Here is a 19,241-nt window from a genome sequence, read left to right on the forward strand (position 1 = left end):
TTTATATGAATGTAACAGATCTAGTGTCAAGAGAGAAAACTAATACAGATTTCATCCTAAATGAGTTATTTATAAATATTCATGATTGGCATGTCAAAACGCTCCTTAGTTATAAAATATACTTCTATAAAAAATAATAATAAAAAAAAACACACCATATAATCACATTAATTTTTCTTTTTAATATGACTAATTAGTTTAAATGCACCAATGCATCATAGTCATCAAACGCACTTCAGCTCATGCTAATTTCTTCTCATATGCATGAAGGCTATTTGCATTGGCGCACACATCAAACGTCGTCCCGATTCGGGATGGCCCTTTTGACCCTGATGAGGAGTGGATAAAGTCATCGGGTGCGCTGCTGTGTAAGCAGTGATAAGGCACTTCTTAATGTGTTTGCACAGGGGCCGGAGTAAAAAGGGCCTCTGACGCAGAAGGGCCCATGCCTGCCGCCACCGGCACAATGGAGACCCCGACACCAAACACAACCCCAAATGTCACACAACGCCTGGAGGGAGGAGCGGCCTGATTGGTCGGTGTCAGCGTGGGTGTCTCGATTTAAAAGCCCCGGTGGATGTGGGGTGACGGTAGAGAAAATACTGTAAAGTACAGCACACTCGACAAGCCTTCTCATCTTAGAGGCGCATCAGTGTAAAAGAGCAAACAGGTGTATGAATCCACCCAAAGACTGCATTCGTTTAGATATCATCGGTAGCTGGACCGTCTCACCTTCAGGTCACTGAGATGTATAAGGTGGACATGTTGAAAGTCTTGACCGCAGTCGCTCTGCTGACTGTCGCTTCGGTCGTGGATGCTGCTCCGATGAAGCCTGGAGAACCAGACGCTACTGAAGAACCAACTGATGGAGGTAAGACGGGTCAAAACCAGCTCACATGCTTTCTTCCCCCAATGCATTCAATGTATACATTTGATTAGTTCATGCATTTTAAGTCGAGTCAAATTTAAAAGCAGCTTTTCAGAAAATCATGAGGGAAATGTTTATAATACGTAATCTTGGTGCATTCAGCAGAATATACAGTCTCCTGGGAAATGAACTCTTGACCTCGGCATTATGCTCTGTGTTTGAGCTTCAGGAACGCTGATTTATAACCGTGTCGTCCCGACTTTGCAAACACTCACAAATGCAAAAGTCTTAACGAATTATACATGTTTCAAGAATCAACTTTGTCTCAGATGCATTTGGAGAAATAAAAACAGAAGCAAAGGAATCAATAGTTGTCATATAAACATAGTCAATGTGGATATCAGCTCGGAATATTTTGATATTGGGAAAATTTGATGAGAAATCTTTGACTTTTGATTGCATGTACACATCTGCGCACAGTTAGTGCCATTTATTAGATGTCTTCTGAAACTTGTGTGAGAGATTACTAAGGTCTTTTTCTCATATAACATCTGAGGGATAAAATACTCTTCTTTTAAATCATCTGAGACATTAAGGCAAGACACTACATAGTAAAACTATTGTTATTTATGCACTGGTCAATTTCGAGGTGTTTTTTCCCCCAAACTAGTCTTTTTTCAGACATTTAAGTGTGTATCTTATTGCACTTGATCTATTTGCATCTGTAGATTTCAATTACAATAAATATCTTTAAAGCCCGTGAGTTTTTCCCTCTAGAAATCTCCACTTCAGCAGCTTTACATAAGGTTTGTTCATATATCACTCACATGATTTATACTTCTGACCATAACTTTTTATTCCCCAAAACATGAAGAAAAAAAAAAATATATATATATATAATTATTGCTGTTGACAGTGTTTTCTGATTTATTGAGTGATAAAAAGAGATCAAACATGAAACAAAATCAAACATGAAAATTGAATCGAATGTTCAGGTTTCAGTTCTGGACGTTTATGCAAATTAGTGCACATTTAATTGGATAATTCTTTATTGCATTGAAAACAGTTGTGTGTGATCCATCAGCTGGGGAACGTATGCTGATATCTATCAGTGAACATGTCCACCCTGTCCACCTGTGGTGTCTCTTCTCGATGTTAGTTTCACTGTCGTCAAGTCTACAGACTCAGAGATGGCGCTGGACCAAGACAATCAGTTCCAGTGGCGCCGGCACTTGCGCTCCTCTCTCTCGGTCTTGTGCTGTCCGCACTTCCAGTGTGTGCAAACCTTAAATCTGTCGTTCCACATTCAGGTTCTGGACTCGTCCTCCTGCTAAAATTGGCTCAGGAGTTTCGAGTATAGGGTTATGTAAAGCTTGAATTAGGTCATTCGGTCCCGGGCGGATCACATTTAGGTTAATGTTCTCACAGAATTCGTTGACCTGGATCTTCACCATGCAGCAATAAATCTCAAAGTTATTGAATGTACGTGAACAAAAAGTATTCATAAATCAGTAAGTGCATGTGTGCACTGATAGGTCATGCTAATTTATTACCATATGCATGAATGCGGTGCACTTCAATGGTCACGATTACTTTGGATTAAGGGGATAACGCCACTCTTATTTTATCTAGCGCTCCTCCGAAGTGTTTTTAATGGAGTGATGGCAAGTTCAGAGTTTGCAAATGTCCAAAATACGCACCTAGGACGTCACCAAAACGGTCGTCCCAAGCAACTCTCCGACTTCCCCAAGACTTCGGTCAACATGGATGCAGCTCCACATGTGTTTGTACATGAGTGTGAACAAGCCATTTGTCAGCGTCCACCTCTGAGATCAGAATGATGATGAAGGACGGGTTAGAAAGTTCCTCGGACAAAAAAGCATTTATCATCTGTTATGTCGTGTGTGTTTGTCCAAGCCGAGAAAAGAAGGGATGTTTGATGTTCGGAATGTCCCTCTTTTCAAGGTTCTCAGGGTGTTTCAGTGCACTGGCATTTCCCATTGACTTGTTTCTATGGGTATGGGAACAATTCTGTGTCAACAGGACTTATGAGACAAACCCTTTCAGAGAACAGAAGGATGCATCATTCTGGTACCAGCCGTAAACCGGGATTTTAGAGACATGCAAACACTTTTCTGTTGCTGAAACTAATTGAGTTGCATTCCACTGAGCAATAAAGCAGTCCAATTCTTATTTTTTATGGAATATTGCAGTATTTATTATTAATCCGTGCACAACATTAATTTTTTTTTTTTTAACTCATCTGCACTCATAATCTTTAATCAGAGTAACTTTCCCTCCATCTTGCAGCGACATCTCTTTTCTTTTCTGATGATGAGGGCGGAGCAACCTGTCACTCACATGAGATCCACCAATAGCAGACCACCAATCAATTCCCCATGGACAAAATCAAGCCCCGCCCACATTTGTTCTTGTTTGTGAAGCCGTTTCACTCGGATAGGCCTATACATCACAACACACTCTTAAAAATAATGGTATTCCATGAAGAAACTTCAGAACTTAACATAAAAATGTTCTTCGTATGTATGAAGAAAAGTGTAGGGAAGAAAAGACTATCGCAACTTCCACTTCATGCCGACTTTAAAGTGTTTGTATTTCCCTCCAGATCCAAGGAGAACCGGCATGGATGAAGTAAATCCAGCACGAGCGAAGCTACTGAGGACCCGACCAATGACGACATTTCCCGATGGAGATGGAAAGACTGTAGCAATGAGAGCATTAGACGAAATAACCACAGCGACGAGTAGCCCAAACGTCAGAGACAAAACCTTAGACACAGGTCTCAATAATCTCTTAAAGACACTAACACTCCTTTCTGATGGACACGAGGAGATCCAGCCGAGTGATGGATCTCTGAGGACAGAACGCACAACCAGTTCTCCCGATTCCCAGAGGATAACGGAGAAGAACCGAGTGCTCAGGCTGTCCGACAAACAATCCCAGTCTGATCCCGTCACAGATGCTCGAGAGGAGCTGGTGAAGATGTTGAGTGCACTTGAGGAGCTTCACAAGTTAGTGAACAGCCACCGGATCACCATCATGACCAGAGGTGTGCTTGATTTTAACGTTTTAAGAAAATTAATTTATTCAACCAGGATGCATTAAATTGATCCAAAAGTGACTATTTCTATTCCAAATAAACGCTGTTCTTTTGAACTTTCTATTGATCAAATTATCCTAAAAATATGTTTCCACAAAAATATGAAGCTGTTTTCAACATGTTTCTTGAGCAGCAAATCATCATATTAGAATGATTTGTGAAGGATCATGTGACACTGAAGACTGGAGTAATGATGCTGAAAATTCAGCTTTGATCACAGGATATAAATTACATTTAACAATATATTCTCATAGAAAAAATATATATATTTTCATATTTCACAATATTCACAATTTGACTGTATTTTAATACTTTGTATTTTTGTAGCCCTGGTTAGCAGAAGAGACTTTTCACAAAAATTTTTTTTCAAAAATCGTAACTTTTTGTAAAAAAAAAATAAAAAAAAATAAAATATTTTTTTTACAACTATTTATAAAATCTTGGCTTTTTTCCCCTTTATTAATTTTTTTTCCACACGATTCACAATTTTACTGTATTTTAAATCAAATAAATGTAGCGTTAGTTAGCAGAAGAGATAAAAAAAAAAAAAAAAACTTTTAAAAAAAACGTAACTTTTTGTAAAAAATCAAAAAAATTCACTATTTATATATAAAATCTTGGCTTTTTCCCCCTTCTTTTTGTGCAGGAAATAGCAATGGACGAGGTACCGGGAAAAAGAACAAAATGGTACGTTCAGTTCCCAAAACAATCACAAGCATATACACTAAAGTTAAATATGAGCTTTATGAAACAAATAATATTTTATAACCAGCAGGTCGTGACAGATGGACACCTGAAGTCCACCACAGCGACCACTATAGACAGCGGTGGGATTTCACCCAAGGCTAGCACTGACCAGATGGATCCCAAACTCAACGGAAAAGCCTCCAAAAAGTCGAATCCATCAGCTAAGAAACCCAACAAAAGAGGTACGATGCAGACCAGCTGGTTTGGATAACAAAATGTCATGTTGCACTCATACATTAACTACTATTTATCTTTCTCCGAACACAGTGTGCTTCTGGAAGTACTGCTCTCAGAACTGAGCTTCACCCTCATTTCACCAACCTTTGAAAATGCCGAGCAACAAATCCTGTTCTCAAACATAGATGCTTAAACTCTTCTCAATGGACCATCAATAACATGACTGACCCCTCTGACCCCCTGTGACGTGTGTACCCTTGAGTTTGTGCACGAAATCCTGTTAACCTTCGATCTACAACATCTTCGTTGTTTGTTGCAAGCTCCAATAAAAATGAAAAAGCATGCAAAAAATACTGTGATAATAAAGAGAACTTTATTTTTCTACAGATATCTCTCTCGGTGATCATTGCAAAATCACAAATACGACAGTGGACATGTGATCTTTGTTGAGATTGGCCTCACTGTATTAGTGTTTGCACAAGTTCTCAAAGTTAGAGGTCACTATGAAACTTGGAGACCACCGGCTTCACTGAGTCTTTTCAAGATCTCCACACAACCTTCAAAGATTAAAAACCACGAAGACTTGATGAATTCTGATTCGTTTAATATGAGGCGTCATAAGGCGTTCATGCAAGGTTACAAAGATGCATAAATAGAATGTTTTAACAAAATTCTATGCATTGATAAAAACAATCAAATATAAATGAAGCAGTTTCAGCGTAAGCGTGGAAAGACAAAGCAATTACCTAGAAATGTCAATCATTTAAAAAAATCCATCAACCTGTGGAATAAAGCCTTGTGTGATGATATATAAAAGGAGGGTTTCATTAACCAGACATGGTGATATTGTAAATAACGAACATGATTTTCCAAATTATTATTATTATTATTTTAAATATAAAATGTAAATATAAAATGTATGTGTAAATATTCTGGCCTGACATGAAGAATCACAAGTAAAAATTCAGAAATAAACAACATATATGCAAAAAAAATTAATAAAATAGAGATCCATAGCTTAAAAATGATTATGAGAACGATTTTGGTCAAGGCCATGGTGAACATTATGAATATACCATATCTAGTCTATCTATATCATCCAGAGGGAAAACATGCTCTAACAAATGCAGGGTTGTTTTAACCCAAATCATGGGTCAAATATGGACAAACCCATAATATTTAATATTTTCAATTTAATTTTCAATTTAATTTTAAAATTAATTTTTTTAACCCAATGTTTGGGTTTGTCCACATTTGACCCAAAATTGGGATAAAACAACCCAGCATTTTTTAGAGACAGATACGATACATATGAAGTTGTTCAGTGTACTAACAGACAGAATATTTTATCTCGGTGTCTGGTATTATACTATTTTTCTGGTCCTGCCAATGATTTAAGGAGAACTGATGCCATTCTACCGATTTAGGATCAATACTCCATAGTATTAATGCAGCTCCACCAGTGAGTGCATTCACACACACACACACACACACACACACACACACACACACACACACACACACACACACACACACACACACACACACACACACACACACACACACACACACACACACACACACACACACACAAGCATATGACGTTGCTCACAAGAGAACTATGAGTTACCACTACTTGTCTGGTCATGCTGAACTATTTGATCTTTTTGGCGACGTCCAGGTAAGCGAACTCGATCTCCCGGTCGGCAGGGCAGGTGTTCATGAACTCTTCTCTCTGGTAGGCGTTATTCAGATATCGCAAAACTCCGGTCATCTCAGCAGGAATCTCAAAACCTCTGTATTTCCTGGCAACAATCTACAAACAAGAGTATGCAGGGGATTAAACTGGTTGGGAATATGAAATCCAGCATATGCATTTTAAATTACTGAGTAAAAAAATATATAATTGCAGTGTGGCCCAGAAGTTATTTATACATATACAGTCAAACCAAAAGTTATTTAGACACCAGATATATTTTTTTATATTTTTTTTAGTACACTGTAAAAATGTATATTATCAATAAGTTATGACAACATATGTTTTTACATTGCTTTAACTCATCAAAATAAGTTAAGCAATTTTCAAGTTATACAAGATTCCTTTTTTTAAGTCAGTTTAATATAATTTAAGTTGATTGTACTCAAAAATTTAAGGCAGCAACTTTTTTTTGTTTACAGTGGTGCAGAACACTATAGTTAATTTCTGTAAGTGAGGAGAGCAAAATAAAGTAAACTGTGATATATTATACCCAACAATTCTTCATACAGGGACTACCAGTAACATTTATAAACATTTGGGACCAAACATGATTGGGACACTTTGACCTGATCATGTTTTGCTGAAGTGTTTTGTCTTTAATTGCTAATGCTCTTTTTACACACAGACTGAACAAAATGAAGCATTGCTTGGTGATTGGTTGAGCTAAACTGGTATTATCTAATTGTGTAGTTAAATTTAACAGCTGACAGATATTCAACATAATTCATGTGTGAGACAGTCTAACAGAAGGACGGACAAAACCAGTCAAATATCAACTGAGTTGTTGTCATATTTTATGACCATTTTCTAAACTATAGGGAATAAACTGTGATAATGTGAGAAATGTTGAAGGTGTCTGAATAAATGTTGGTTTGACTGTATGTGTGTGTGTGTGTGTGTGTTAGTTTAGCCATTAAACTCTAGAGGGCGCAGACTGATCAATCCTTAACATGCAATCTGCAAGCAATCACATCATTACCGCACGGCACAAGCTGATTGGTCTCTGCTGAACCTGCAGCCAATGAGATTGCTTGCTCAACATTTAAATAGTCTGGTTCATTGTTTTCTGTAATCTAGTCCTGAACCCCTCTACCTCCCCCAGCTCCACCTGCCTAAATCTGCTATGGGATTTACTGTATATGTATCAGCAGCGAGTCTGTGTATCTATTAGCAGTACAGTAGCTCTGCAACTATATACAGTATATATAATATATATTATTATGCATGTCATTAATAAAGAAAAAGGGGTACACTCTAAATATGACGACATTTCAAATGTATGCATTCATGTACATTTTTCAATTCAACTTTTCACTGCGATTAAAATTAAGATTTAAATGAGATTAATTAGAATATTTTAAACATATATTGGGCTTTCAGGAAAAGGAGCCTGAAGAAAAGCACCTTCATGATGTGTAGTTTGGGAAGCAGGTTACAGTCGGCCAGCGTGAGGTCTGGTCCGTCCAGGAATCCTCGTGTGGACGCTTCGGGATCATCTGTGCTGTTGGCATCGATCTCCTCGGGCAGCGGCGTCTGCAAATACTCATCCAGCCTCTTCAGGGACTTCAGAAGAGCTTTCTCCAGACCTGAATACATAAAACTCCACATAAAACACTATTATGGAGGAAAAGAGTCACAACCAGGACTATCTGTGTACTAAAAGCCATTAAACTCACCCTCATTAGCTTCTTTACGAGGGTTCTTGATGTAGGCAGAAAACTTGGCAAATACATCTATTCCTGCTGTGTTTGATTCTGGATGCTTTGCTGACAACTTTGGGTATCTACAAAAAAAATATATATATTTTTTTTTAAGTATCTGAGGCAAATAAGAAAGAAATGGGAAGTGTACCGATAGAGAAAGTACCGTGGTGGGACCAATCGCTCCTCGAGGAACTCCTCGATCTTGTTGACGTCCACCAGAACCTCTCCGTTGAAGGTCATGAATGGAGGGTTGGTTCCTGGAGCGAGATCCTGTAGATCTGCAGGCTTCCTGTGAGACGCGGATCAACAAACCAGCCCTTCGTCAGCAAGGTTATGGCTAAGTAAATCTAAAACTATTAAAAATTGTTAATTGAAATATTAAATAAAATAAGGGTCTAACCCTACCTTGTAATTAGAAACTGAAATAAAATAAGTTGAGGTACTAAAATCACTAAAACTAAAATCAAATGAAAATAAATTAAAGCTAAATGGAAATGTAAAAAATAAAAAATAAGAAGAAGAAAAAAATGACAAAAGCACATAACAAAATTACTAAAACTTAACCCTTGTAATGCATTATAAAAACTGTATACACCTGTTGCACGGTAGAACATAAGCTTATAAAACAGTCATAACTTAATATTTTCCAACTAAAACAACATTGAATCTGACCAGTAATCTCCCATTAATGAGTGAATGTGCAAAGGTTTTAATGTTTTGAATGATACCATGTTTTTACCATGCTACTACTTCTTTAAAATAAAAAAAAATTAGAAATTCTTTGAAATGTTGAATGAACTACAGTAAAAACCAATGCAAGATAATTTTTTTATCAATATTTATGAGAATTCTAATTTTGAATATATTATTATATGAAATTAGAAAATAAGAACATGTAATATATAATAATTAAATAGATTTTTCTCAAGTTACTTCTGTAAAATACAACTTATAGATTAAAAAACTGCATTACTTCATGCGTAAAGCCACAGTTCACTCACGGGTCAAAACAGACACGAAAGCAAAAGGTGTAACAAGTTTAAATGGTTATATATCTGAAATTACAAATGACAGTCTTAACACAAATCTAAAGTTTAATTTTCATACTAAAAACCATGGATTTTATTTTTATATAATTTTTTTATTTTGATGCAACTCTTCCTGGTCAAACGGACCCAAATGTATTTCTAAAATGAATATTAAAACTGAAAATATAAAACTAAAAACCAATTAAAAATATTAATAAATACAATAATATATATATATATATATATATATATATATATATATATATATATATATATATATATGTATGTATATATATATAATACTAAAATAACTCTCCCTTTATCAAAAATCTTAGATTCCAATGGAACTTCCAATCATTATTTGGAAGCAAACGGATCTTAATGGGATTAAATAAGATCCCAATGTATAGACCATTTCTATATGATTTAGTTAAATCAGAATAATGTCTTACAGAAGCCTAAAATCCTGGAAACAAATCCTTTTGCTGTTCTCCAAGTGCATTTTATCCTGTTGGGAATCATAATTGTCCTAATGGGAAATCTGTGTTGTCTGAATCTGTCTCTGTGAATGTTGTGCTTCACCTCTTGAGGTCCACAGTGGTGACGTTGAAGATGACTCCTTTCAGCCAGAGGATCATGAAGAGTCTCTGAGAGAAGGGACAGTTCCCGAGACTCTCTCCATCACTGCCGGCCTGGGACACACACAACATCCCATCAGTCCGTTAACCACATCAGGAGTGTGGAGTAACAATGGGTTTGAACTCTTGCTTTTGATTTCATTTTCTCTGCGCACTGCAAAAGTTTCCTGACACGTGGAGACATTGCACACAATGGCAAAATGATGATTTCAAGGTAATACGTTTATTTAAGATAACTAACGATGTTTAATAATGTGAATTCCAGAAATGTACAGGTTAATTTGTGAAATATGTTTGTCGCTACAAGATGTACGAACTTCAGAATAATACACACTCTAAAACAATGCTAGGTTGTTTTAACCCAACTTTGGGTCAAATATGGACAAACCTAACCGTTGGGTTACATTTTTAAATTACATTTTTAACCCAACGTTTTGGGGTTTGTCCATATTTGACCCAAAGTTGGGTTAAAACAACCCAGCATTTTTTAGAGTGCAGAATTAAACGGACATATAAAGAACTGACCCAAATTATTTAAATAGGCAAATTTAAGTTTAAGTGGTTAATTTCCACAAAAATTAAATAAATAAAATAATTTAAAAAAAAAACATTAAAGGGATAGTTCACCCAAAAAAGTTTTGTCATCATTTACTCACCCTCATGTTGTTCCAAAACTGAATGAGTTTCTTTCTATTTTAAAGAATTGTTGATAACCAGACAGTTGATGGACCCAGTTGATGGTATGTTTTTCCTTCTGTGGGGTCCGTCAACTCTCTGGTTACCAACATTCTTCAAAATATCTTCTGTGTTCAACAGAACAAAGAAACTCATACAGGTTTGGAACAACATAAGGGTGAATAAGTAATGACAAAATGTTCATTTTTGGGTGAACTGTCCCTTTAAGGGAGCTTTCGTCCTCATTGAGCGCCACAATAAATTACGAAAAATGGGTAAATAAGCTTAAGCTTAAACTGTTCAGCTGCAGAACAAACAACATCACAAGATGTCGAGTCAACACTAACACTAGAGTGAAAATATTGGCGTTTCACATTCATACGGTGAAATACGATTCATATCAGCAACTCTGTGAGAGTCTGTGAACTACTGTAAGTAACTTTGCAGCTACTTGTCAACTATCAGTCGTTAGCGTATTAGTAGACGGTCTGCTTAATATCTTTATTTTGATGCTCCTCAACAGATATTCTACTGACAATAAGAAACTTTGCAACTACATACTTATTCTACTAACCCAAACCATAACCTAACAGTCTAGTACTAATGAGAGTTAGTTGACATGTAAAGTTACTTATAGTTAGTAGAACGTCCAAAGTATGACTGATTTCATTTGTCAGCAGGCAGCTTGTTCAGACAAATAGTTAATTATGTGATTGGCCCAATAAAACTTGAATTTTGCCTTGGAAAATGCTTTAATATAAGCAAAGCTCTAATTGATAGCACACAAAAAAGGCCACAGTTGAATAAAGCGTAAAATTCGACCGCACAAAAGAGTCTCTCATTAATTTTATAATGGAACACAATGCAAAACGATGTAGATATTGTGTCATCCCACAAGAACAAATGTTTTATTTCTTCGAAGGTTTAATGTGAGAACGTCTTACCTTGACAAACAGCTCAATGCTAGGAAATCCCAATTTTTTAGCTGCTACATCAAACCAAGCCATGGTGTAAATGCTTTCACATGTCTCATAATATCGAATGCAGAATGGTTTCTCTGAAGGCATGGAAAAGTCTTTCCAGAATGACTGATTACATTTGGTGTTCTGTGGGTGTTTGGGCTGGAGAACACGGTCAAACACGCAGGACACTCAGACACTGAGACGTTTGTTCATTGTTATCAGCGATAGAGACGCCGTTCATGAGACGTGCGTTATGAAAGAGTTTTGCAGAGTTGGGAATCGCTATTATGATTTCCAGTGTACAATCTAACATTGCACAATGATCTAGAAATAAACTATATACATTTCCATGTTGTATGTGTTATAAAGGGCCTTGGGGATCGAGTAGAGTTACTACTGTGTCACTGTATTCATGAGTCTGGAGGTTGTGGAAAGATTATGTGAGGTCGGGCCACCTGAAGATAAACTGTGATGAGGGTTGGATGAGGACATGAGGGTAAAACAGACCCACATAACGCCAGTAGAGGGCAGTGCGGCTTCTTTAGAGACACTCGAAAACCTTACTTTGAATAGAAGCACACCAGTAACTGGACTGCAATTAAATTATTATAACAGCTGCCTAGCAACCATCTTCAAAACCAAAGTAACTGCATAGCAGTTAACATAAACACCATTAGGAACACCCTAGCAACCGCATAGCAACATGCTAAAAAAACACACACCCTAGCAACCATTAATAAAACCCTAGCAACCGCATAGCAAATTAACCAGAGCACCATGGAAAACAATCAAGAATACCCTAGCAACCCCATAGCAACGTTCTATTGCTAAACACCATTCAGAACACCCAAGCAACATCCTAAAAACCCTTCAGAATAGCCTAACAATCGCATAGCAAAATGCTAAAAACCAGAGAACCCTAGCAATTATTCAGAACACCCTAGTAACAATCAAGAATACCCTAGCAACACCATAGCAACGTTCTATTGCTAAACACCACTCAGAACACCCTAGCAACATTCTAAAAACCATTCAGAATACCCTAACAATCGCATTGCAAAATGCTAAAAACCAGAGAACCCAAGCAATTATCCAGAACCCCCTAGTAACAATCCAGAATACCCTAGCAACACCATAGCAACGTGCTAAACATCACGCAACATTCTAAAAACCATTCAGAACACTCTAGCAATCGCATAGCAAAATGTTAAAAAACAATCAGAGAACCCTAGCAATCATCCAGAACACCATAGCAACAATCCTTAATACCCTAGCAACCCCATAGCAACGTGCTAATGCTAAACACCACTCAGAACACCCTAACAATCGCATAGCCAAATGCTACAAAAACAGAGAACCCTGACAATTATCCAGAACACCCAAGCAACAATCCAGAATACCCTATAGCTACCGCACAGCAAAGTCCTAAATCAGAACACCCTAGCAACCATTAGGAACATCCTGACAACCACATGCAACACTAGCATCATGACGGTGAGTTTTGCACATGCTGGAATCATATTATGACTGGACGGAGCCACTCTACCCTCCAAACACTCAGTCAGAATCTCAGATCCGTCTCACAGCCGACTCAGACCAACAAATATCTAAATCAGATTAGTGTGTAGAGGAATGCTGGGAGATTAACCCACTACACTTCAGCTTCTCATAGAGGCAACAGGTATTCAAATACAAACACATCTTTCACTGTTCAATATAAGAGCAGCACATCACTCGAACCCATAAAAAAATAAGAATCAGCTGTTTATCACTGAATAACAGGCACAGTATCAGGCATAATAACTGAGCATATCATCACTTAGATCCTGTTTACCAAAGCAAATCCAGGACAACATACAAAAACTGATGATGAGACACAAAATGATACTTTTGTGATCTGAAACGTACAGAAAGTCTGTGGGAGTTGCACTTTTTACTGTGTTCCACTGCAACCCGCACAAAGGGCGTCTTTGTTACTGTTCGCTCTGCAGAAACATACGGGTGGGATTTAAGGACATTTTTACCAGGCTTAACGTCCCGCTGCTCAGCCTCCTTCATATAACAAGAATTTGGCTGTGCGCTTTGTTTCCGAACGTTTCAGACAATTCCACGAATAGATTTTTTTTTCTATTTTTTTTTGTTTAAATAAAATACTATTACTGTAGTTTTGTTTGGTTACAAAACTGGCTATACGCTTTGTTACGAATGTTTCAGACAAGTCCATAGAAAAATAGAATAGAATAGAATAGAATAGAATAGAATAGAATAGAATAGAATAGAATAAAGAATACGAAAAAAATTCTATTGTTGTAGTTTTGACTGGTTACAAAACACTCACTGTATAAATAATTATAAATAAATAAATACATACTGTTGCTGTAGTCAATACACATCTATGTTGCACTATAGTCAACACAGCAGATTATTGTAAAAGTGAAACCTATAGCCAGCTCTTTCCTAATGTGTGTGATATGATACTTTATATGGCACTTTCTATTGGAATGTTCTAGAATCAAGTTGTGTCTATTGTGTACGATTCATTTTTAGCTCACCGATCAATCCATCAGCTCAACACCCCGCTGAGAATAACTCAATTAACTAAGTGCATTATATCACCAGCAACAACTATTTATAAATCACAAACAGGGTTGGAATTGTGGTTGGAAAGGTCAGGCTACCCCTAAATAAGACTTAGTTCTTGAACATTAAGTATTGATATATGACTTACATTTTATTGTACATGGATGTTTATGTCATGTGAACCAGTTTACTGTTTTTAAAACCACCTTGTGACCAGTTACCAGTATAAGGTATGTTTTAGACACTTTCATGCTGGTTTTAGCAGGTCACCCAGCAGTAATACTAGTGGTGAAGTTGGTGTACCTGCTTAATCAATTAACATTGCCTAGGACTGGGAATTACATTTTGGTTTTCTAGAAGCGGGATGACAGCAGACCAACTGACCAGTAGAGCAAAGACACTAATGCAATTAGTGTTGGCGATAGTAACACCATCTGCTGAGCAGAAGGACATGCTGTCATTGTATGAAACTGTATGCTAGCATGGCTAACAAGACAGCCTTATCATTGTCATTTTTAAAATAAGACTTTACAGGGCTCAAATCATTATTTCACAAATCAATTTTGAATTTTGTCTGCTTTTTGACATGTTATATGCATGTAAAATTCTGCCTTCCCTGTAAAATGCACTACAATAATCCTACTTCCCAAAAACACTAAAATATTTGGTAGCTTGGTATTAAAGCTTCTGATAATTTCCAGATTGCATATTGACTACAGCAGATCATAATACGGTCAAAACGACTACGTTTTTGAGCAGAACCTGTAGATATCAAAGTATACATTTTGAGGACAAAGAAAACCCACGTGACTCATTTCCCTTCTAAAACTCCAATATGCAAATGGCAATCTTGACCATTATCTGCCTATAAATAACAATAGAATACCTTCACATAGAGGGAGATCTGCTGGTCAAGAGGATCGCCATCCCGATGAGCTGGAGTCACCATCCTCGTCGGCTTTCCCAGTGTTTTTACCTCTTCTTGTTGAATTACGGCAGGTGGGATCCCAGGGAACCCATTCGCCATGGTGACCTCTTGACCTATGGCCTTGATATTCACCTCCCCTTCGCTGCCCCCGCTCATGGTTCTGATCTGACTGCCGAGGGGCCTCGGTGGCTCTTGGAAAGGGGCATCTGAGCTCTCGTTGGACTTCAACCAGGCAGGTATGTTCACTTTTCGCCCCCCCTGGGCTTTCCTTCTTGGCTCATCTTCAATGACAGCCTTAAGCTCTTCTAGCCACTTCCCCGCCCCCTCTTCTACTGTTGTAGGCACTTCTTCCTTGACTTGTCTTGGCTGTTCCTTTGCAGCATCACCTCCCTCTACGATCTCCTGTTTGTCATTGCCAAGCTGTTCTTGCTTCTTACATGCCCCCCCTCCTATAGGTATTGGCATTTCTTTGTTGAATTGCCTTGGCTGTTCCTTTCCAGCGCCACCTCCCTCTACGATCTCTTGTTTGTCATTGCCAAGCTGTTCTTGCTTCTTACATGCCCCCCCTTCTATAGGAATTGGCATTTCTTTGTTGAATTGCCTTGGCTGTTCCTTTGCAGCATCGCCTCCCTCTATGACCTCCCGTTTGTCATTTCCGAGCTGTTCTTGCTTCTTACATGCCCCCTCTTCTATAAGTATTGGCATTTCTTCCTTGACTTGTCTTGTCTGTTCCTTTGCAGCATCACCGCCCTCTGCAACCTCGCATTTGTCATTGCCAAGCTGTTCCTTCTCCTTACACACAACACCCCCTTCTACAAGTATTCGAATTTCTTCCTTGACTTGTCTTGGCTGTTCCTTTGCAGCATCACCTCCCTCTGCAACCTCCCATTTGTCATTGCCAATCTGTTCTTGCTTCTTACACGCCCCCTCTTCTATAGGTATTGGCATTTCTTCGTTGACTTCTCTTGGCTGTTCCTTCTCCTTACATGCCCCCTCTTCTATAGGTATTGGCACTTCTTTGTTGACTTGTCTTGGCTGTTCCTTCTCCTTACACACCCCCTCTTCTACAATCTCAGGAGCATCAGGTGGCTGTTCTACTTCTGTATAGCTTCCCTCCTCTGCAGAAAGCTCCTCCTTCTTGGTAATCCCCACACCTCTTTGAATCCTTTCAATGCCTTCTACCTCTTTATCTGTTTCTTTATCTCTTCTTGTCTCCTCAGGTCCATTGACAATGGGTGATTGGGTATCCGCACCTATTCTCTCACAGCTCTCTGGATCTGTGTCTTCCACCACTTGTTGCAGCCACTCTAATCTTTCACGTTGTTGCACGATGCTTTCCGCCAACTGATATGAATGCTGGGCCATCTCCTCTACGGTTCCACCAAACAGATCAGTTTGAGGTGGTTGTTCTGTTGCAATCCAGTCAATCGCCCTTTCTTCTGCTGCTTTGTTAATGGTGGATGTTTCTTCATCATTATTTTTGGCTATGGCATTATTGTGCATTGGCTCGCCAATTGCTTTGCAGTCCTCAAATAAAGGCACCTCAATCATAGACTGTTCTTCGCCAGTGTTATCAAATGTTTCTGGTTCTTCCTCTTCCTCAAGACTCTGAAAGTCTTCTTTTGAACCTGCTTCACTGGTAGAAACCATCCATGGCTCTTCATCCACATCGTTTTTTACACCCTCTTCATGCTCCTCCTCTTGCAAAACTATTTCATTTTTTACTTTTTGATCATCTCTGTACTTGATTTCTAGTTTCTCGAGGAGGCCATAAGTGAGCTGTCTTACCTCAGAGAGGAGCAGCTCCTGTGTCTCCATCTTCCTTACGCTCAAAGTCTGCACTTGTTGTTCATCGCTTTCCTTTTCATCTTCGTACAGCGTTTCCAACTTGTCATCTGCTCGATCCATGTCCACTTCTTTGAACGCTCTTGCACGCACTTCAGCTTCGTTTTGAAGTTTCGAAACTTGTGTTTGCACTTTAATTGAGAGTTCAACTGGTAGCTCAGGCCTTGTTATATCCACTTCGTCCTCCATCTTTCCATATTTTACCTCTTCGTTTTGCAGAATTGCACTCTCTTGGTGCTCCAGGTCTTCCATAAAATCCTCTTGCTCTGTTTTATGGACGATCACATGTGTTGAAGGCATTACGTTGTCGTCTCCACCATCGTCCATATCCTCATCCACCTCTTCAGCTAGTTCAACCTCATCTTCCTCCTCCTCTTCCTCCCCAGTCCGCCGATCTTCCATCTCCATGCATGATCCTACAGGACAGTGGATAACTGCTCCGTTAGAAATCTCCATGCTGATACTCATATCACTTTTGGCCTGGGCCATAATTCAAAAGCTAGACGAGTGTTTAGAGTTTGCTATGACTGTGTAGAACTTGTTGTATAGCTAACACACTAAAGCTCTTGTGTCTACCTCTCCAGGCTACGTTCTGTAGCGGTAACTAGGAATTACTCTCTCTCCCCCCTTTTCCTCTGGAGGATTATGGTAAATTTCGGATTCTGATCCCCACATGACTTGCCTGCCCACTCAAATCCGCTCCAATGGGAGCCTGGTCAGCTCAAGATGATCGGTTTAAGGGTAGGGCACTTATTTAAAATGAATTGTAATTCTCCATCCTGTTTGCTATCTTAACGAAGTAGAATTAAAATAAACTATACATCTAAAAACATATCAGTAAATATATTGAATCTTAAAAGCATAATTATTTTAAAAACTGTAGTTGCACTTGGGTTAATTTAATATTGATCAAATAAAAGGCCATTTACGTGTGCTTAGAGAAAATACACTTTAATGACAATGTGCAAAAAGTGCATTTTCTAATAATGTCAAATTAGAAGTTTTGGTAACACTTTATTTCACAGTGATCTTGTTACATATGTTACATGTACTTACCATAGTAATTACAGTAAAGTATTACATGCAACTAACCCTCAACCAAATCCTAATCCTACCCTAACCCTATAGTACAATAAGTACATGTTGTTCAATAAAATAACTCATGACTTAAATATATGATTACACTGTCATAGTGATCTAAAATGATTACATTAAGTGATACAAGGTATTCCTCCTGGTTCTGGAAGCACTGGAATTCAAGCTTGTATGTTCTGAAATAATGTATGTAAATCTATGTTTGTATGTTATTCTTTTCTTTCTGTTTCTTTTACTTTGTGATATGGACCTAAGGGTCTGGAATAAAGAATTAATTAATTAATTAATAATGACACCTTAAAATAAAGTGTAACCAAAGTTTTACTTTAAAGTCCATTTTAAGTCATTATGTTTTAATAATCATTTTATCATAATAATAATCTTTTAAAGTATCATTTCATTAATATGTACAGTACCTTTAAAAAAAGTATGCTAAAGTGGATGGATGGATGAATACATAGATGGAATCTCTCCATATATTAATTTTATACATTAATGAAGTCTGTTATTTATTAAGAAGTTAAGTATTTCTGTTAAAACATGTAAAAAAAAAACACGGGAAATATACAATGTTGTTCAAAATAGCAGGGCGTCACAGTGATTTAGGTAAGGTGGCACGGTTGATAAACAGTCACACAACACTGACTGTATTCATTTCCTGCTCATTTTATTCTGAAAGAAATATTTTTGTTGTTTTGCATGTAAAGTGTGCTTTTGCAGTCTTTAATATCTTCGTACTTGCAATGACATTCTGACATATTTAGTGTAATTTGAGCATCAGAACACTGTATTTTAAGCAGTGTGCAATGCATTCAATGTCCACAGCTTTGCCATGTGCCTGCATTACAACAAATCTGACCAAAAGAGGGCACTCAAACACCATTTTACAGTGATAATCTTTGTCATAATCACATTTAAAATGCACGCACTGCACACATTACACAAACCTAACCGTGTCTTCAGTGTCTCCCGTGTTCCTGGTTACATTTTGAACAATCTAGTGCTTTTTCACAAATAATACTTGCATCAACCCCAATGCTCCATGCACAACGCTCGTGCGTAAGCGGAAACCATGACGTCATATCAGCTGTTTTGGCCCCCAGTGCAGTCTGTCG

The 19,241-nt window shown here is 37.9% G+C and overlaps 2 protein-coding genes across 6 annotated transcripts; one reads left to right on the plus strand and one right to left on the minus strand.

The window, feature by feature from the left end:
* The first annotated feature begins 596 nt into the window (after positions 1-596).
* Positions 597-5,257, plus strand: urp2 (urotensin II-related peptide). Of its 2 annotated transcripts, none has more exons than XM_082165622.1 (5): positions 597-871; positions 3,495-3,938; positions 4,636-4,676; positions 4,762-4,918; positions 5,004-5,257. In XM_082165622.1, exons 1-5 carry the CDS (start codon positions 748-750, stop codon positions 5,033-5,035), a joined length of 798 nt encoding a protein of 265 aa, XP_082021748.1. In that variant the 5' UTR covers positions 597-747; the 3' UTR covers positions 5,036-5,257. The 2 variants fall into 2 exon arrangements, with proteins under 2 accessions (XP_082021748.1, XP_082021749.1); XM_082165623.1 differs by having other exon boundaries at positions 4,765-4,918.
* Positions 5,258-5,458: 201 nt separating this feature from the next.
* Positions 5,459-19,128, minus strand: LOC309494430 (chloride intracellular channel protein 4). Of its 4 annotated transcripts, XM_082163778.1 has the most exons (7): positions 19,074-19,128; positions 15,145-17,447; positions 9,986-10,095; positions 8,539-8,664; positions 8,349-8,455; positions 8,077-8,258; positions 5,459-6,729 (listed from the first exon to the last, which is right to left on the minus strand). In XM_082163778.1, exons 2-7 carry the CDS (start codon positions 17,437-17,439, stop codon positions 6,568-6,570), a joined length of 2,982 nt encoding a protein of 993 aa, XP_082019904.1. In that variant the 5' UTR covers positions 17,440-17,447; positions 19,074-19,128; the 3' UTR covers positions 5,459-6,567. The 4 variants fall into 4 exon arrangements, with proteins under 4 accessions (XP_082019904.1, XP_082019903.1, XP_082019906.1 ...); XM_082163777.1 differs by lacking the exon at positions 19,074-19,128 and having other exon boundaries at positions 15,145-17,735; XM_082163780.1 differs by lacking the exons at positions 15,145-17,447; positions 19,074-19,128 and adding an exon at positions 14,050-14,069.
* Between the last annotated feature and the right edge of the window lie 113 nt (positions 19,129-19,241).

The sequence above is a fragment of the Leuciscus leuciscus genome, assembly GCF_965113295.1.
Source record: "Leuciscus leuciscus genome assembly, chromosome: 3".
NCBI lineage: Eukaryota > Metazoa > Chordata > Actinopteri > Cypriniformes > Leuciscidae > Leuciscus > Leuciscus leuciscus.